General features: G+C 44.0%; 1 protein-coding gene across 1 annotated transcript; it reads right to left on the bottom strand.

Moving 5' to 3' along the window:
• Positions 1–16214: 16214 nt before the first annotated feature.
• GPR65 (G protein-coupled receptor 65) lies at positions 16215–17670 on the bottom strand. The gene has a single exon (XM_055536457.1). It carries the CDS (start codon positions 17238–17240, stop codon positions 16215–16217), a length of 1026 nt encoding a protein of 341 aa, XP_055392432.1. The 5' UTR covers positions 17241–17670.
• Positions 17671–21336: the final 3666 nt, after the last annotated feature.

Here is a 21336-nt window from a genome sequence, read left to right as displayed (position 1 = left end):
ATATTATCTTCACATTAAAGATGGGGAAACTCTGTCTCTGAGAGATTATCTGATTTGTTCAAGGTCACAAAGCTAGTGAACAAAGGAAGTAACAAGTCTTAAGATCCTAAACCAAGATAAAACCACAGTGGACCTCATTGCTGTTGTTGCCACGTATATGCGCAATCCCATGTGTTTCCAGGGATTTTTATTGTGGCTGTTTCGCAGGCAATGCTGCAGTATAGGAGTTTAGACAAGGGCTTACAGGCAGACATCTCATGGCCCATGAATAGAGTGTGAATATAACTGGAAAATGGAATACTGTTTTCTTGATCTTTGTCTATGCAGCTTTGTCCTCTGAGAGGCTGACCTTATGAACCATAATGAGACTTCTGCTTTTGGCTCCCTGGTAGGTCATCCAATAGAGACTTTCTGCGGAAAAGTAGACGGAAGGGCGAGAAGTTCTGGGGACTTGTTTCCCCAGCTCCCATGTTGAGGCTGCACCCTCACTGAAGGTCACAGCCTCAGCCCAGCTGCCCTCTCCAGTCAGGTTTGAGGACCACCCCCACCCCTTGCCCCTCAGGCCCAGAGGTGTCAGGGAGCCCAGATGTTGCTACCCACAGGTGCTGCACCATCCCCGTGGCTCCACTACCCTCTGACCTTGCTTTTGTAAATATCTCTTTGAGACGGTTGGGCGGCACCATTGACTCAATGCGCCCAAGTTTGAGCAAACTCCGGGAGACGGTGAAGGACAGGAAGCCTGGCATGCTGCAGCCCATGGGGTCTCAAAGAGTTGGACACGACTGGTTGAACAACAGCAACACTTAAACTCTTTCAGATCATCTGAACCTGAGTGAGCCCTCCATTGCCTGCCAGTATCCTTCCTGACATTACCTTCTGGAGCTAACATTGTTGAAGGTTTCTATTCCCTGAAAAGAAGTCCAATCTTCCCCTTTTATAAGGTTAAAGAAACTAACTTTCTTTTGATTGAGAATAATACAAGGCTCGTGTCTGGTGTCACAGATGTACCTGGACCCCAGAGCCTGGAAGGATGCCATCACAGAAACACTCTTTTCCCTCCTCCTTTTGGTATTAGTATTCTGATTTTCCCTTGCGAAGCCACTCTTTCTTCTCCCTTCAGTCTCTGAGCTTAGGGTGTGACTATCTTAGACTCCGGAGCAGGCCTTGTCTATGAGAAAAACTTAACCACAAAGACTGGGAAGCAAGGGCAGGGGAACCAGAATCACGAGTCAGGAAAGAGAGTTCTCTCTTCTCCCTGGACTTCCTAAGCTGTGGACCCTCAACCTGGAGGTGCCAGTGGCCATCTCTGACTTGATGTAAAAGCTAAAAAGAGCAGAAGGGGAAACAGAAAGATGGTGAAAAATGTCTTCCTGGCGCACACTGAGTTGAGCATTTGAATTCAGCCGCATCTGAAATTGCCCCTGGACTTTACTTTTCTGGACCAATAAGCTTCACCACCCCACCCCCCTCCCCACCCCCACCGCCGGCTTTGACAATTTGCTTTGTCGCCTGCATTCAGAAGGATTTGCAGCAGAGGCAAAACCTCCTGATGTGGGAGACATGAAACGTCTTACAGTTTTGGTCATTTGGAAGTTATATGAATTGTTTCACCATTGTGACTCTTCATCTATGATAGAGGGTTTTGTAGTAGATGTTCTTCAAATGCCTTTCAAGAGTGGAATATGGAGAAGGAGTAAAGGAGGCCAACCTTCCAACTCAGAAATAAGAGGCAAGTCTTGCCTCCAAGTGAGCTCATCCCTGCACATTCCTGACAGTGAACAGGTAGCCTTACTCCCCACACAATAGAGGCCGCTGCAAAGAAAGACCACACCCAGTCCTTGGCAGTCCCATTGATATTCCTAGGAGATCCCATCTGTCTTCCCTTCTTCAAATCCACCAAGTACACAATGTAATTTTCATGATATCTCTCTTCAAATCTAATTAGCACATCGGATGATCACATAAATATTCAGTGCCAGGGTAAGCTGATGTGCTAGGTATCGTGGTCATTAGCATTCTATCTTTATGTGCATCCTCCTTGGAAGGGACAATTCATTTTCATCAAATGGATGCCGGGTGGGGGGATGAGTTTTGAAGCAAAGAGGATGGAAAATTTTGGAATACGTCATCTTCCTTATTATCTATCCATCCATTCTTGCAGCACCCAATGGCCAGGATACTGTTTCTGGGCTCTTCCCAGTAGCTCTATTTTCTGCTATTATTTTCCAGTGGAAGACACTTTAGCTTGAATAAACTAGGCTTATACAAAATGAAGAAACAAACAAACAAACAAAAAACCTCAAAATGAATGTAACAGCAAAATCCTGCCCCATCTGCCAAATTTTTGTTGAGTTTCAAGGACACAGTTTTAATCAACATGTGGATGTGGGGAAGAAACTATTACATTGTCTCCTCTCATCCCCACTGAAGGTGAGGAGAAGACTGAAATTTGCACATTGAGGGTATTTTAGTCTCTGCTGGCTTAATGTCCACTGCACGTGTGAAATAGACAGCTAGTGGGAACCTGCTCTATCGCAGGGGGCTCGGTGTGGTGTTCTGTGGTGACTTCGATGGATGGGATGAGGGTGGGCTGGGAGGGAGGTCCGTGAGGGAGGGGATAGATGTACACGTGGAGCTGATTCACTTCGTTGTTCAACACTGTGAAACACCTATGCCCCGATAAAAAGGTAAACAGTCTTTTAGAAATTTGATTAGTATCTTTTGGATAAACAGTCTAATTCAAGATTCCTGTTTCTTCTTGGGACTCGTCTTAGATAGCCACAAGACGGTACCTTGTGTTAGCAAAAGCAGGGGGGTTTGGCTGCTCGCTCCCCCAAAAGCCAATAAACAGGCCAGGCTGGTGGACAGGAAAGCTTGCTTCATTTCAGAGGTTGGCAACTGGGGGTTGGAGAGAGGGTGGATGTCTGTCCAAAGACGGACTCCCCCAACTGGCACCAGGGGGGCAAGAGCTTTTATAGACAGAGGCAGGGGGCTACGTGCAGAAACAGCGCAGTCAGCTCTGACAGTCACCCTCAGGCTGGTCAGCAGTGGTCTGACCAGCGTCATCTTGCTTGTTTCAGGTACAGTTAATCTTCAGTTGCAAGGTTGGTTTATTTCTGTTTCTTTGAGGCCAATTCTCGGAATTGTGGCAGCTTAGGTCAAGGCTACAGTCTGGTCATCGTGGAGTTAACTCCACCCGGTGGGGCTTCAGTGTCTATAAAACAGCTCATGGGGTACGGCTCAGAATATTGTTTACAGCCCTTGCTGCTGCTGCATCGCTTCAGTCGTGTCCAACTCTGTGTGACCCTATGGATAGCAGCCCACCAGGCTCCCCTGTCCACGGGATTCTCCAGGCAAGAGTACTCCAGTGGGTTGGAGGAACCCACATAGCCCTTGAGGAGGAACCCAAAGTCCTTGACTGTGCTTAATGAGTATATTATTTGGTTTCCTTTGATTGCTTTCCTTCGTTTTTGCATGTTCTCATTTATCTGATTAAACTTACTCTTTGACTAAACTTTTCCACGGGCAGGAGGCTGGCACAGAAAGTGGTGGAGGTCGTGGTGGGGATGGACTGGACCACAGGGTCTTGCTCTGTTTCCCTGAGTGGGAAGGGAAGCTCCTGTGTCCTCTGTGATGAGGAGGAGGGTGCTGTTCCCCTGCTGGTCCTGTGTCATCCCCTGGTCTGCTCTAGCCTTTGAGGTGGTGTCCTGCCCATCTCCTGGGACCCTCCCGGTAGAGCCGCTGACCTTGCAGTCAGCGTGACTTGTCCCGTGCTGGCTGTGGGGGTCCAGGGTTTCTCCCTCACCTAGGTGCTCGCCAGAGCTGCAGGTATGCTGCATCTCAGCCACCTTTTTTCATCCTGGGGATCCTCTGGATCTCCATCACCATCCAGCCTCTGCCCTGGGATCACTCCTGCCTCCCACGCGCCCCCCAGAGTGATTCATGCTGTTCCCATTGCCCTCCTCACTCCTGCACCTTTCCACTTCTGGGAGTGATACTAGAGGGGGGGATCCCTCCCAGGGCCGGAGAGTGGGCTCCTGTCTAACACTCAGAAATGAATTGTCCCATAGATACATGCGCTGACAAAGTAAGAGACTTGATTGAGAAGGGGTGCCTGGAAGGTAAGCAGAGTCAGCAAACCAGGAAAACTGCTCTGCTGTGTGCCTCGTGGTCTCTGGTTTTATGGTGATGGGACTGCTTTCTAGATTGTCTCTGGCCAATTACTGTGACTCAGGGTCCTTCCTGGTGGTGCACACCCTGCTCAGCCAGGATGGATTCCTGCCAGAAGATTCTGAGAGGTAGGTAGGACATATGGACTGGTGTCTCCTTTCGAACTTTCCCGAATTCTCCCGGTTGGTGGTGGCTTGTTCCCTGTCATAAGACAACCCACGCAAATGGTTACTATGGTACCTGGCCAGGACAGGCTGTTTCGGTCAGTGTTCCCCAGCAGGAGCACATAGCAGTGTTTGGACACCCTCGCGCCCACCGAGCTGACCTCCGGGCACCTCTCTCAGCACCCTTATGGCTTACCACGGTGTCTGTGTCTCTCTTCCATTGCCATTTTCTATTTTTTTAAAGAGTTCCCTGAAGGTGGTCTCCTCGCTGAGTCCCAAACAGGACAAGCCCCTCTGCTTTGTCCTTTCCCCCTTGACCTCTCTCCATCTGAGCCCAGAGGCACGCACCCTCTCACTCCAGTATTCTCTACTTCACGGCTTCCTCCTAGAATCAGAAGGATGTAGGAAAGAATCTTTTTACCCAGTGGGGCATCAGCAAGCAACATCTTTCACAGATTGTATTTCTTTGATACTTCCTTCCTTTCTCCTGGGCAGTAAACTGGGCTTTAATGATGACAGAACATCACTCATATGAGAATGGAAAGTGGACTCATTTAATGTCTTCTAAAAACGATTCCGGTTACCTTTAGACTATGCAAAACTTCATGCTCGTTTCCAGAAAGGGAACTGACTATGGGCTTGGAAGAGACACACAGATGAAGAAAGTGTGGTTTCTGCTCTCAAACAGCTCTGGCCTGGTGGAGGGAGACAGGCATGGACCCACTCACAGAAGAGCCAAGTGTGGCTTGCACCACAGAGCTGTGAGATCAGAGAGGTTGTACAGCATCTTAAAATTGCGCAGGGTTCAGTCTAACTGCTTTCTTTCAATTCTGCAAGTTAAAACCATAGCCAGAAACCTACCTGAACACAGTTTTTGAAAGATAAAGATGTCTGTCTTTTAGCAAACTTCAGGTAGGGATATGCATTGGGAATAGGAGGGACCACAGACATACTCATTGCCTGTGGTCGGGTACAGTTGTACCTTCACTATTTTTTATCTGAGTGTGTTAGTCGCTCAGTTGTGTCTGACTCTTTGTGACCCCCTGAGCTATAGCCTGCCAGGCTCTTCTGTCCATGGAGTTCTCCAAGCACGAATACTGGAATGGGCTGCCATTCCCTTCTCCAGGGGATCTTCTCAACCCAGGGATCGAACTCAGGACTCCTGCATTGCAGGCAGAATCTTTACCATCCAAGCCACCAGGGAAGCCCTAGTTGGTTGTAATTGAGGAAGAAAGGCCTGGGAGAGGGTGCCATGAGATCAGACCAGGTATCTCAACAAGTGGCCCTCCCTCCTCAAGGGTACTGGGAAGCTCCTCAGAAATACGAATTCTCAGACCTCACCCCGGTCCTGATGGGTCAGAATCTCTGGGAATGAGGCTTTATAGATAAAACCTACCCAGTTTTTCCTCACTATGTGTGTGTCCTGTGGGTGTCGTTCACTGCTCACCCGAAACACTCCGCTTCTGGCACTTATGGTCACCAAACTGACAACAAGCAATCCTCTGCAACACCAGCTGGGTGTCCTCCAGTTTACTTCAGTTCTGACACTATCTGCTTGGAGACACAGCGTCGGAAGCCACAGGTTGAGGACTCAGTCCCCGAACATACTCCCTTCAGATGCCTGTCACCAGCATGAGCAGCCCAGGGTACCCACGACTTCTGACCAACTTGACTACAAATCAGAGGCTCCTATGGGCTTCCCTGGTGGCTCAGATGGTAAAGAACATACCTGCAATGTGGGAGACCTGGGTTCAGTCCTGGGTCTTTTCCAATGAGTCAGCTCTTCGCATCATGTGGCCAAAGTATTGGAGCCTCAGCTTCAGCATCAGTCCTTCCAATGAATATCCAGGACTGATTTTCTTTAGGATGGACTGGTTGGATCTCCTTGTAGTCTGAGGGATGCTCAAGAGTCTTTTGCAACACCATAGTTCAAAAGCATCAATTCTTTGGCACTCAGCTTTCCTTATAGTCCAACTCTCACATCCGTATCTAACTACTGGAAAAACCAGAGCTTTGACTATATGGACCTTTGTCAGCAAAGTGATGTCTCTGCTTTTTGATATGCTGTCTAGGTTTGTAATGGTCCTCCTTCCAAGAAGCAATCGTCTTTTAGTTTCCTGGCTGCAGTCACTGTCCACAGTGATTTTGGAGCCCAAGAAAATAAAATCTGTCACTGTTTCCACTTTTTCCCCATCTATTTGCCATGAGATGGGACCAGATGCCATGATCTTAGTTTTTTGAATGTTGAGTTTTAATCTAGCGTTTTCACTCTCCTCTTTTACCCTCATCAAGAGGCTCTTTAGTTCCTCTTCATTTTTTGTCATTAGAATGGTATCATCCACATATCTGAGGTTGTTGATATTTCTCTTGTTGGGTAGCAAGGTACAAAAAAATTATTTTGCTTGTGAATAAAAGATATTTTCACCTCTTCCTGCTTAAACTGTCTCATTGGGTTAACTCAGCTACTTTGGGGTGAATGCTGAATCTTTCAAATACATTCCATCTCTCCTAGCTCCTCCCATAAAGGCTGTGGAGTGAAAGAGGTTTACATTATTTTGCGGTAGCAGGAGAAAGGCAAGGTTAAGCCTCTCACATGGCATTCTATGCAAATTAGAAAAAAAATGTGTCTTCCTTAAGACACTTTCCTTTCAGTGGTGGAACATTTTCACACTGATCTTGTTGGAACACATTGCTGCCATATGCTCTGAAACTGCCATAATGAACGTGTGAATCTATGATGTCCGTGGAACATGAGCTGCCCTGTAGACACTGGTTTTCTTGTGCAGTGCACACCCTGCACAGCTGTATGCTAACCTCTAGCTTTGTACCCACTGCTGTGCATCAGGGTGAACACATAACTTCCCCCAGAGGCTTGCAGCTGCCTGCAGGGAAAGCACATTCTTTGCCTTAACTATTCTCCCCTACACACTCTGAAGTTTCTGAGATTCAGCAGAAACTCCCCAGGCCAAGAGGTTCAACATTTGCCTCTGAGGTCCTCATTCTACTTTTTGTTGCCTCTTCCCTATGGCCCACTGGGGTCAGGTGGCCAGGCTTTTCCACTTTCTTGTGTAACAGGAACTTTGGTTTATGTCAAAACTGCATCATCACTTCTCTTGGCTTAGAGAAAACTCCAAATTTAAGTCATCCATGCCTGATTCTTGATATGAAATGGGAGCGCAGGGGATTTCAAAATTCTTTTCTTTCCTCATAATGTCTGGCTTTTGAGACGTTGCTCTCTAGAGACAATTAATACTGGCTTCCTTTTTCTAACTAAAATTCCGCCCCCCACCTTCCTTTTCCTGAAGCACGAAAACTCATGCTTCAGTGGATAGGTCCCTTGGGTAGCAGTATTTTCTAGATTTTAAAATCTATCAGGCAAGCTCTCACAAAAAATTGTATTAGTGTATCTTTTTCTTGTGGTACCTTATTGAGGGCTGTAAAAAGAAAGCCAGAGACTCAGATGTCCTGAGGTTTTCCTGAAAGCTCCCTGATGTGAGAGCCTTGGTGGGCCTTTTCTGAGTCCTGGGTCATAGCAGAAAATGATTTAGGTGGTTGTTTTGCAGCCATTCAATAACAAGGGCCGGAGAAGGCAATGGCACCCCGCTCCAGTCCTCTTGCCTGGAAAATCCCATGGATGGAGGAGCCTGGTAGGCTGCAGTCCATGGGGTCACACAGAGTTAGACACGACTGAAGTGACTTAGCAGCAGCAGTAACAAGGGCTGCTAATTTCATAAGCTGGAGCTGTCCCATCGCCCTCTCCTTCAGACCTCTGCAGCCCTGTTTACTGACAGTCTTCGCCTGTAACTTACATCACTCTTACTTCCACGTGCCACATTCTGTTAGGACATGTTGGGGTTCAAGAAAGGGCCTGACTCAGATTGACTTGGAGAATAAGGAAGCTGATATGGCTCATGTCGCTGCCCTGTGCAGAGACTCAGTGCGAGAGCAGACCCAGCTTCAGTGCTCGGAGTCCCTGAGTTCTCGTGGCTTCCACGTGTTGGCTATTTCATGATCACAGAATGGCCGCGGAAGTTCCAGGAGACTCGTCTGCATATGACGTAAGTGAGTGAGTAAAGTCGCATGGTCGTGTCTGACTCTTTGCGACCCCATGGACGGCAGCCTACCTCTGGAGTGAAAGTGGGAGCCTTTGTGCAGCGTTCTAAGTTCACCTGGACACACTGAACCAATCACTGTTCTTGGGGATTGAGATTTTTTTTTTAATTAATTTTTTTAAGTTGGAGGATAATTGCTTTATACTGTTGTGTGGGTTTCTGCTGTACAAAACTCAAATCAGTCATAACTATACATATCCCCTCCTCATGACCCTCCCTCCCACCCTCCCTACCCCTTCCATTCTAAGTCATCATGTAGCACAAGGCTGGGCTCCCTGTGTTACATAGCAGCTTCCCACTAGCTATCGATTTTACACATCAGCTCAGTTCATTCACTCAGTCGTGTCCAACTCTTTGCGACCCCATGGGCTGCAGCACGCCAGGCCTCCCTGTCCACCCCCAGCTCCTGGAGCCTGCTCAGACTCACGTCCATCGGGTCGGTGATGCCCGCCCCCCCCCCCCCCCCCGTCTCAGCCTCTGTCGCCCCCTTCTCCGTAGTGTATGCATGCCAATGCTACTTTCTTAGTTCGTTCCACCCTCTCCTTCCCCTGCTGTGTCCGCAAGTCTGTTCTTTGCGTTGCATCTCTACTGCTGCCCTGCAAATAGGTTCATCATTACCATTTTTCTAGATTCCATATATATGCATTAATATATTATATTTGTTTTTCTCTGTCTGACTTACTTCACTGTGTATAACAGGCTCTGCTGCTGCTGCTGCTAAGTCGCTTCAGTTGTGTCTGACTCTGTGCGACTCCATAGACGGCAGCCCACCAGGCTCCCCTGTCCCTGGGATTCTCCAGGCAAGAACACCGGAGTGGGCTGCCATTTCCTTCTCCAATGCATGAAAGTGAAAAGTGAAAGTGAAGTTGCTCAGTCGTGTCCGAATCTTAGCGACCCCATGGACTGCAGCCCACCAGGCTCCTCCGTCCATGGGGTTTTCCAGGCAAGAGTGCTGGAGTGGGGTGCCATTGCCTTCTCCATAACAGGCTCTAGAAAACCATAATTCAAAAAGACACGTGTACCCCAATGCTCATTGCAGCACTATTTACAACAGCCAAGGAAGCAAGCTAGAGGCCCATTGATGGATTGAGTGACTTTGATCAGCTTCACTTCTGTACCTGCTCCGCTCCTGAAGCCAAGAACCACATGGGTTTTGAAGAGAATGTCTACCTGATGGATAGGTTTGTGGGTCATTGGCTGGCTTCTGGTCCATCTTCTCAATGAGCTCTGGGCCTCACGATAGTCAGGGAGGCAGCAAAGAACAACAGAGGTTCAAAGAACTGCTGAAAGCTTAGATAATGGTATTGTCACTGGAGATCAGTAGAGACTGGAAATCCAAGTTTCCTCCTTCATTTTCTTAGCATCGTTAAATCTCTCTGATTCTGGCGTAAACCTGAAAAAGGACAGCCCAGTAACGACTGAAATGGAATTTCCTGTAGCTTGGTGGTATGTGGGCTGGGCGTTCTAACTAAACGTTTTGTAACACTGAATGTGTGAGAAGAGACACACAAGCCATTTCATAGTTTGCAACAAAATTTAGTCCATTTATGAACATCTGACTACAAATTTAAAGAAAAAATATCATGAGCAAAGAATGACAGATGCTAATCCAAATAATTCCTATTTTTTACCAATTTAAAATATCATTGCTAATATTTGTTTCTATTTCACTTTAACAAATGTAGGAAATATTAATTAAAACTTTCTTAAAAGAAAACTATTTACCCTTAACCTTATTTTCCCATATAATCTTAAGAATTTTCAACTGAAAATACAAATAGTGCTAAGGGTTTCAGAAACCTAACTCTGGAGTTAGGATCGAGAGTGAAATTGTACCATTTTAGTTGATTCCACTGACTGACTTATTATTTATTCACTTAACAAACAAGTTTGATTATCAAGAGAACACCCTTAGCAACAGTCCTTTTAGGGGTCAGGGCAAGGTTTGTAGAGCAAGAGAAAGAATCCCTGCCTATTCCAGACCCTGCTGGGAAGTTTATTCGCCCAAGGGGAGCCAGGTGAGCGCTGGGAGGCGGTAGGCCTTTCCACTTGGCAGTGCTTCAGAGCGCAGGGTGTCCCAGCTCCCTTCTTGGGTAAGTGAGAGACAAGCATGGAAGGCATTGCCCCAGAGGTTCACAATAGCTTTCCTTAGCGTCAGCGTCATTTCCGTGAGTGGGTGGGTGGTATGACAGAGGGCTTTTTGCTATGTACGTATTTACAAACACTAAGAAAGCGCCACAGAGCTGGCACTTGTGCATGCGTCTAAGAGTGCCGGGATGTCTCTCTATGACATTCCTACAGAGGCACGTTTTAGTCCATTATTGCAGGCTTTTGATTCGATTCATTTAATCATCCAAAGAATTCAGAGTTTCCAAGTTAATCTATCTGTTAGGAAGTGTCAATAGTCTTGGAGCCAAGACCAGAAATTTTGCAGTAATTTTGAAAAGGATCCTTTTAGAAGGATGTTTACAAGTTCAATTACATTTACGAGAAGGATCAATGAAATTCTGGGAACCAAAGTTAATATTTTTCATAGCATCGGCTAGTCCAGTCACTGCAGAGTGAGATTTCTTGATTGTATTTGATTTTGCAATTAACTGAGCACAGATTTCCTAGATAATGACATTTATAATTTATTCTAAAGCTCACCCTGAGCGATGGCACGGAGGCTTCTCCAGTCTATTCCTTTATTGACTTGCTTTTTGAACACCTAATTGTAACATTATTTGAGGAATCATAATCTGTTTTTAAATGTGTAAAAATCCACTGGTGCTTCATAAAGAGCTTATGAAAATTGTAGGCAGAGGAAAAGTAAATTATAGGCCATAATATGTTTAATGATATGCAAATGCTGTTAAACTAGAACATGATTGTATTACTATTCTTTGGGGAAGAACAGATTTAAAGAATTCAAAATAGCAGATGTAAGTTTTTAGTGCTGAGATCTAACAATAATAAATTAGAAATGGAAAGTCATACATATACTGAATTACATCTTGACTTTCATAGATTTTCATTTCATCACCATAGACAAAACTGCAAACAGCTCCCGGCTCATATTTTACGTTTCTCTTCCTGTGGAAGGTGGCCAGTGGGTAAGATAACTAAATTAGAACAAGTCATCCGTGTTATTGCGACAATCGTGCAGAAATTATGCAATTCAGTCTGTGTTCTCTCAGGTGTAAACTGACCAATTTAACCAGCTTGAAGGAAAAAAAAAACTAGAATGACATAGGGAATTTGGTCTGGTCTTTGTTGTTAAATCGTGTCCCACATTTTGTGACCCCAGGGACATTAGTCCCCCAGGCTCCACTGTCCATGGAGTTTCCCAGGCAAGAATACTGGAGTGGGTTGCCATTTCCTTCTCCAGGGAATCTTCCCAACCCCGGGATTGAACTCGGGTCTTTGTAGGAGGTCTGTTTACCAGCTAAGCCACCAGGGACACCCAAACCAAGCGAAACTATCTAATGGTTACCAAGCTCTCTAGAAAGCAAAGAAATAAAGAATACAAACTGAATTTCAGCACTTGCCCCCATTCACTTCCAATTCACAGGGAATCTTGCTTGTTTCTTGGTTGTAAAAATGTCATTCTAAGCTCCTCTCTGCTTTTGGGGAGTGGCAGCTGTGAACTGCGAGGTCCTGAATAGAACGTGATCACCACCTGCTGGCTACAGACAGGGATGCTATGTGAATTTTCTTGGCCAGCAACAAGTGATGTCAAAAAGGATCTTGGAAAAAGCAGGGGAATCTTAACTTCCACATCACTTTCCCTTCACCTGCGTTTGACCCTGTGTAGCCTTTGTCAGCTAATTCCTGCACAAAAGGGGCATTCACCTAACGCAGCTGAAAAACAACCCTGTCGTGCTCCAGCAGTAAGGGTATGGAATGCCAAAGAATAAAAGAAAAAAATTTAACTTGAATCAGGTATTTACACTGTGAATGGAGAATTAAACTGGACACCCCTGCTTTCTTTTAAACTGACCTTCTATTATCTTCCCCCAGAGGCTGTCTGCTCAGGACATGTAAATAAAAGCTCCCAGTCAGACCTGGATACTTTCAGAATAGCAGAGCAAGGGAAACAACGTGTATACGAGTTTCCTTAGCACAGCCTCCTTGGCAGCCACTTTGGGTTGAAGGAAGAAGATGGGAGGAGGGAAGAGGAGGGAAGAATCTTCGCAATGTCTCCCAGCTGCTGATTCAGTAAACAAGGAAATAAAACACCCACATGTGCATTGTTTCAGAAGGCAAAGAGGTCGTATGTGTTCTCCTTGTTGGTATGATTGTTGTTCAGTCGCTAAGTTGTGTCTGACTCTTTGTGATCCTGCGGATTGCAGCACACTAGACCTCTTACGAAACAGTACAAAAATAGAGTGAAAGGTCTCAGGGAATTTTTGCCTGTTTGTTTTTGTGAGATGATGTGGGTTGCTTGTGTGTGTCTATGAGTGTGTATTATTTGTGTGCTGCTGTGTCTATTGTAGGAACAGACTTCTGATTCACAGCAGGGTCACCTGATGGACCTAGACAAAGACGCCTCTTATCACAAAGACCTTCCTGGGTCAGGGTGTTATAATAGCTGCCGTGTTTCCATAGCAACCTGTGGATGGGTTTCACCAGAAAAGAGCAGAAGCCCCATGCATGAATGACTGATGACAGTGATGACTGGGAAAGCAGAAGCCCAGGATAAGATAAACACATTATGAAACGAAATACCTACATGCTGTGTATTACAAATTCCACTTTAAAATAGGTACTTTCTAATTAAAAGTGGATAAAGTCAAGAGAAGTAATTGGCAAATAATTGCTTATTTGATCATAACATGAAAGATTAGAAATATAGTATCTTGGGGAGAATGTTTAGCTTAAATTGGAAAAAGGGAATAAATCAGGTTGGAAAGGGAGATTTTCTCAGGTTGCTCCTGGGGAAGTGATGGTATGTAATTTGAACAAAATGAGGTGGTTATTTTTTATGTCTTTTAGCTTGTTCTTCACCTGTGGTGGCTTAGATGGTAAAGCATCTACCTGTAACACAGGAGATCCAGGTTCGACCCCTGGGTCAAGAAGATCCCCTGGAGAAGGGAATGGCTACCCACTCCAGTATTCTTGCCTGGAGAATCCCATGGACAGAGGAGCCTGGTGGGCTACAGTCTGTGGGGTCACAAAGTGTCAGACATGACTGAGCGACTAGCACTTAGACATCACCTGTGAAGCTTCCCCCAGACTAGGTAGGGAAAAAATGGAGACTTTAAAAACCTGTTCTCAGTCTCTCTACTAGCCTATCCTAGATGTCTTAATTGAGTTCACTCAAATAAAAAAATAATATTTTTAAAAAGGAAACAAAAATAAAAAATTTAAGCGAAGTAAAACTGGACTCTGCCTCTCTGTTTATGGTGATGACCATAGCTGCATCTCCTCACAGCTATAAATTCCTAGAAGCAGGCTCTATTGAGAATGTGGAACCAACAGCAAAGCTCCTTCGATTATAATGGACTTGCTGAAACATCTAGAGGAAGTAACCACAGCCATGGTGTGTGGGATCTAGCCCTTACCAGCTCACGTTGCTGTATTCCTACCCCTAGAGTCCCTCCAGGGACTATCACTTGGGTCAGGTCAGTTCAGTTCAGTTGCTCAGTTGTGTCCGACTCTCTGCAACCCATGGACTACAGCACTCCAGGCTTCTCCATCCATCACCAACTGCCGAAGTTTGCTCAAACTCATCAAGTTTGTGATGCCATCCAACCATCTCATCCTCTGTTGTCCCCTTCTCCTCCTGCCTTCAATCTTTCCCAGCATCAGAATCTTTTCCAATGAGTCAGTTCTTCGCATCAGGTGGCCAAAGTTTTGGAGTTTCAGCTTCAGCATCAGTCCTTCCAATGAATATTCAGGACTGATTCCCTTTAGGATGGACTGGTTGAATCTCCTTGCAGTCCAAGGGACTCTCAAGAGTGTTCTCCAACACCACAGTTCAAAAGCATCAATTCTTCAGTGCTCAGCTTTCTTTAAGGTCAAATCCTCACATCCATACATGACTACTGGAAAAACCATAGCCTTGACTGCAGCTAAGTCACTTCAGTCGTGCCCGACTCTGTGCGACCCCATAGACGGCAGCCCACCAGGCTTCTCCGTCCCTGGGATTCTCCAGGCAAGAACATTGGAGTGGGTTGCCATTTCCTTCTCCAATGCATGAAAGTCAGAAGTGAAAGTGAAGTCGCTCAGTCATGTCCAACTCTTCAGTTAGGAAGAAAAATGATACCTACTTAAAACTTGGCAGAGTAATTTATATAATGAGAAAATATAAATATAAAGGAATATATCAAGATTTTCTAAATACTCTAAAGCCCCAAAGAAGTCTGTGAATGTAAGACTTAATATAATAAATGTCTTTTTTTGGTCTCTAGCATATCTTTTTGTCTAGACAGGAAACTTCTGGTAATTTCAACCATACTGTATGTGTGCTTGCTAAGTTGCTTCAGTCGTTCCGACTCTGTGCGACCCCATGGACTGTAGCCCACCGGGCTCAGTCGAACCTGCAGGGATCGAACCTGCATCTCTTACATCTCTTGCTTTGGCAGGCGGGTTCTTTACCACTAGCGCCACCTGGGAAACCTATACAACCACCCTGTACTCAACAGCAGATTTTGAAAGAACCAAACTTTTTAAAAATAATGATTTTAAAGAAGGTAAAAAGTTCTCTGAGTAGCTGAAGGAAATTTTATAAGGCTCATGTCCTTTATATTGTGGATGAGGCCTTCAGACTCTCACTCAGAGACAATTTACTTTTATAAAGAGCTCTTACAAGCTAGTGACTTAGTGACTGTATAAGGTTCAAAAAGCTTATTAGATCATTTCTCTTGTAACCTCACTACTTAACAGAAAACTTGGTACATAGAATGGGCTCAATAAATATTCGTTAACTAAGGAGACAGATGAAAGCAGTATTTAGTAGGTGTTGTTGGAGACAGGTCCATATGATTGGGAGGAGTGATGGTCTGAAATCCAGAGGAGAGGGAAAATCACCATGACCATATACCATGGTTACCACTTTAAAAACGCACAGTCCAATACAGCCTATTACTCCCTGAGAGGTTAGAGCACAGATACAAAAACAATTGCCATGAACAATAATGACCCCAAGTCATTAGGAAAATATTCAGTTTTATTTAATTCTCATTTAATAAAAGTCAGGGAGCTATACAACCTTTAAAAAAAATATTTCCATTAGGATTAAAATTGTCCCTCAATGGGAACACATGTTTAGGTTTCGTCTGCAAAATATAATCTCGATGGCATAATATCATTAATATTAATGAAACTGGAGCCTGTTATACACAGTGAAGTAAGCCAGAAAGAAAAACACCAATATACTAACACATATATATGAAATTTAGAAAGATGGTAACGATAACCCTGTATGCGAGACAGCAAAAGAGACACAGATGTATAGAACAGTCTTTTGGAGTCTGTGGGAGAGGGAGAGGGTGGGATGATTTGGGGGAATGGCATTGAAACAGGTATAATATCATATACAAAACGAATCACCAGTCCAAGTTTGATGCAGAATACAGGATGCTTGGGGCTGGTGCACTGGGATGACCTGGAGGGATGGCACGGGGAAGGAGGTGGGAGGAGGGTTCGGGATGGGGAACACGTGTATACCTGTGGTGGATTCATGTTGATGTATGGCAAAACCAATACAATATTGTAAAGTCATTAGCCTCCAATTAAAATAAATAAATTTATATTAAAAAATAAAAAAAAATATACCTTGGTTCTATTCCAGGATGTCTAATTCTATAGTATCTTTGGTAGATACAGAAAGTACACTTTTTCCTTGTCTCTTTGATTTATTAAGCTTCCCAGTAAAGAACTTTAATATATTCCACATATCTGATCTTCCTGTCTCAGTTATGAAGCAGTACAGGATTGGGTCAGCAACACAATTTAAACTTGTTAATGCAACTGTGATTCTGTAGATCTTATAACTTTGCTTCCCAGACTTGGAATGGTCAAACACTTGTTCTTTTAAGTTCATGTTATGCTCTAAAATGCTGCGAATCAGCAACATCACATGAAAGGGAGTAAAACACAAGATAAAAGTCAACGTGATACTGATAAGTAGTTTTATGATTCTCTTCCTTTCCCTGTGTTCCGTGGCTTGATTTTGCCGCACAGCTTGGTAAACTTTCTTGTTGCAAGTCATTATAATGACCAGAGGTATCACATAACCTATACACGTCCTAGCAAAGTTAAACCTGATTTGCCAGTTCTCCAAAGGATATTTATCATAGCATAAAGTAAAGTTAGACTTCTTGGCGTCACAATATTCGACAGCTGTTTCGTCTTCCCACAGAATGATAGCATTGAGGATGGTTTCCAAAACCCAGATAGTGAGGCTGACCATGAATGCACATTTTCTCGACCTTAGGAAAAAGAACCTCAGAGGGTAGACCACCGCCAAATACCGGTCAATCGCAATGCAGGTGAGGAAAGCTGTGCTGCTGTAGAAGTTCAGGTACATGAAAAAAGCACTCCCTTTGCACAAGGCAGGAGAGAACGTCCAATTGTCCCTATTCCAAGTATAATTGATCCACAGAGGGAGAGTTGAGGCGTAGAGCAGGTCCGAGAGCGATAAACTGAAGAGGTAAATGCCTAACTCGTTTTTTTGCTTTGCCTGCAGAAAAGACACACAGAGAGAGCCGATGTTGGCTGGAATGCTGACTATTACCACAAAGACATAAACAACTGGGAACAAGTAGTGCTCCAAGTCATGCTGCTCGTCAATGCACGTGCTGTTCATCGCTTCTTTTTAAGGGGCCGATTACATTTGTTCTCAGACAGGAAATAGCAAACTGAGTCTTGCCTCTTGATGATTTGCTTTCAACACCTAATTCTCTTTTGCTAAGACTGTGTCAGTTTTCCTTTGCTTTCAAATGTCCTGATTGGTTCATTGGTGGTCTTAAAGATGAATGGAGATCAATTTTCACACAGGTATCGGTGGGTGGAAGTCAGGGTTCAGGCTCCTGGCAGTTACGAAAGGAATCAGTCGATTTTAAGGTGCAGGAGTCCAAGCACTTACTATCACGGAAGGCTGATGAAGAGCTCTGGAGGATGAACTAGCTTATCCATCAGTTTTCATAGAGTGCTGTTCTTCAGTTTAGTTTCCTTCGCAAAACTCAGAGGAGACTGGTGCAAACGTGAATATACAAGTTTTCATTTTCACAGAGGATGGCATCTCTTTTTAAAATGCTTTTGCTTCTGTAATGAAAAACAAACTAGAATAGTTTGGATGTTTAAAAGAGACATCATTTTTGAAAGAATCTTATTTTATTTCATTTATTGAGGATATCAAAATGCATTAAATTTCATACACTGAAGGTGTTTAAAAAGGGAAAATGGTCTAGCAGACTTCAGTAAATGAAATCAAGCTGAGATATTTGACTTATTTCAAATAAAAAATATTCAAAGGATGCTGGGTTAGAAGGAATTATGTTTCCCACTGGACATAATCTAAGAATGCAAAATTAAAGTCAAAAGTCATTTTAGAAGCTAATTTTTAAAAAAGATGGCAAATTCAGTTATTTATTTGTAATCAGTAAATGCTTTTGAGTGTATGGTAAACTGTGTGATTACAGCATTTCAAGTTTTTAATTTCATATGCAATCTCTGTATAAGGCACTTATTTTCAAAATAAGCTTACGAGCCAAGAAAAAATTGTCATAAGAGGTTTGATAAAGTGAAGCATTTGAAAATATAGCAGCTTGTTGAGCCTTCATAAATAATTAAGCCACACTACCTCATTTGTTTTTCCTTTCCTTTCTTTGTAGGCTAATTTACTTTATCATTCTCATACTCTTGTGAAAGACAGGGCAGAATGTTCTCGATTCTGGGTAATATCTTGTGATCTTCAGTTTCTACCATTTATATCTGATTGCTTACAAGTCTAGTTTTCTAAAAAGGTCTGATGTTGTAGATTCAACATCTACAGAAAGAAAAGCACAAGAAAGAGGGAAGCCATCCTCCTCTCCACACTAGAACAGGGAAGTAGTTAGGTCTGCTGGTGCTTCGGCTGATTTATCTGAGGGGATATTCACAGAAAGCTCTGTGGGGTCACCAAGCTGGGAAAGGAAGTCATGCCCTCTTCCTGAGTAAGCCAGAGAGTGAACCAGGTCCAGAGCCCGGAGTGTAGATGACACAGCACAAAACGGAGAACTACAATTCCCGAAATCGCCTAGTGTTTCCACACCTAAAAATATGACTCAAATCCTTTCAGATCAATAGGGAATCCTGCCAGAGAGGGAAAAGGGGAGCAAGAGCTAAGATCAGAGAGGTAAGTGAGCTGGGTACCCTAAGGCGTATGTGGGTCTGGAGGAACTAATTTTGACAGCAGAGAACCAGGGACAGAGCGTGGGCCTGCGCAGGTAGCAAGTGGTGCTCGGTCATCCATTACCTGCTGAGGTCCAGGAGCCTCTGCCCTCAAAATAAAGACGCTAAAAACACACTTCACACGTATGTGTAGACCGCAGGGTAAGTTGGCAAGTTCCCTGTCTTAGCATTATTTCTTTGAGGAATTCTCAGAAAAAGCCCCATATCTATCCATGGCCTCTGGTTGGTCCTCACTTGGGAACGGGGTCTGAGACTACACTATTAGTTTCGTTCTGAAAACTTAAGGTCGACAGTGATTCAATACTGGATCTATGTGCTCAGCCTCATTAGTCATCAGGGAACTACAGACTAAAACCACAGCGAGACACAACTACGTAGGCATTCACCAGAATAAATGAAATGAAAAAGAGAGCAAATATTAATACCAAGTCTTGATGACGTAGAGCATCTGGAACTCTCATATATGGTTGGGTGGAAAACTCTTTGGCTCTTATGCAAATCTTATGGTTCAGCAACTCTACTTCTAGGTATGCGCTCAACAGTAAGACATAACATGTGGTTCCCAAGACACATGTGGTAGAATTAGAATGTTCACAGTAGCATTATTCGTAATATCCCCCAACTGGAATGCCTAATAGCAATAGAAAAGATACTTTTGAACCATCGTGCTGGAGAAGACTTTTGAGAGTCCCTTGGACAGCAAAAGGATCAAACCAGTCCATCCTAAAGGAAATCAATTCTGAATATTCATTGGAAGGACTGATGCTGAAGCTGAAGCTCCAATACTTTAGCTATCTGAAATGAAGAGCTGACTCATTGGAAAAGACCCTGATGTTGGGAAAGATTGAGGGCAGGAGGAGAAGGGGGCGACAGAGGATGAGATGGTTGGATATCATCGACTCAATGGACGTGAGTTTGTGCAAGCTCCGGGAGATGGTGAAGGACAGGGAAGCCTGGCGTGCTGCAGTCCATGGGGTCGCAAAGAGTCAGACACAACTGAGCAACTGAACAACAACAAAGAATCTATACATCAATAAAAGGAACAAATTACTGTTACATGCAATGATGCAGCTGAAGTTCAGAAACAACGCAGACGGATAGAAAAAGGCAGGCACAAAGGGTCCATATTGTCCGATTAAGAACCAGGTAGCATTAAGCTGTGCTTTCAGAAATGAGGATAGCTCCCCATTTATTGAGGGCTTTCTGCATGCTGGACTCCATGTTAATGGCATGTATATTTGTTATAATACATGTTTTACAACTCTGCTGTTTATTACAATTCTGTATTACAAAGAAGAATTGAGCAACATATCAGGCAATTAGCCCCCAATCACCTGTCTGCTCTTGGTAGAACTTGGCTGCAATCCTAGGTTGTGATTCTGAAGTCTCTTGACTCTTAACTACTTTGTCTTCTGCCTTTATATAAAAATACTTTAGAAATCTGAAGTGTTTTTAGGGTTTGGGTCTTCCAGCTATAATGACTCTTCTAATTAAAGAAAAGGAGGTCAATAATAATTTCTGCAAACTAGATATAAAATAACCCTAAACTTTCTAGAAGGCTTTACTTTTATATTCTCTATTAAACTGCGTGGGTTTCAAATAAACACGGGAGAATGATCATCTCATGTCACGTCTCACACTCAGCGACAGCATGTCTTTATGTTCCCTTATATTTGTCAACATGTTTTCTTCCGAAGGTTAAAAGTGTTCCTTTTCAGTAATTTATGAGGCAATACATTTTAATTAGGCTTTTATTTTTCCTGTATTTGCTTTTAGGAATAGATAGCTAAAACCGAGCAAATATCCTGCTACCACTGTGAAAAAAAAATTCTTTGAGTTAGGAGGCTGAATTTTGAAGGGTCTATTGTTTAGATCAGGAACCATCTGTGAATTGTTTTAAAGTTGAAATGAATTATGTGCCACCACTCATAATGTGGTGATAAAGACAATGTAAGCTAGACCCACTGGAAGTGGGAAGGAACCTCGTGCAGTCCCTTTCTTCTCAACAAAGCCCATCTGCCTTGCTGCAAGCAGCCATGTAGAATGTCGTGTTGAACGTTTAGCTGTTGTAAAAAACTGACGAAGAGGAGTCAGGTGGCAGTGGCCTTTGGGGAGGGGCTGGGTGATGACAGGAAGAGGTTGCCCGGAGGGCTTCTGAGAACCGAGAGGCGTTCTCTTTCTTGATGTGAGTGTTGCTATGAGCAACCTCGGGCTACAGCCACGGGGTCGCAAAGAGCCAAACTTGACTGAGCGCCTGAGTGCAGCACCGCAGCACACGAACAAGCTTGTAAGAAGCTTGAACAAGTTTGTAAAAATGTATCAGGCTGTAAGCTTTGGATACGTGCATTTTTTTCACATATGGGTTATGTTGTGGTTAAGGTTAAAAAGTGGAATCAAAAGGCTGTGTGTGATGAGATGTAAAGAATCTTGACACTAACACCTGGATTTCCTGCGGGTGGAGCGTACGTGCCTTCCTAAGAAATGCTATGATTCTACTCGTTTCCTCACAT

This window comes from Bubalus kerabau, chromosome 10, assembly GCF_029407905.1.
Source record: "Bubalus kerabau isolate K-KA32 ecotype Philippines breed swamp buffalo chromosome 10, PCC_UOA_SB_1v2, whole genome shotgun sequence".
Taxonomy (NCBI): Eukaryota; Metazoa; Chordata; class Mammalia; order Artiodactyla; family Bovidae; genus Bubalus; species Bubalus kerabau.
Note: the sequence above shows the minus strand (reverse complement) of the source record. Positions and strands in the feature narration are given on the sequence as shown.

Excerpts from the sequence above, each read along its gene's own strand:
- GPR65 (XM_055536457.1), bottom strand. The coding sequence starts at position 17,240 with ATGAACAGCACGTGCATTGACGAGCAGCATGACTTGGAGCACTACTTG.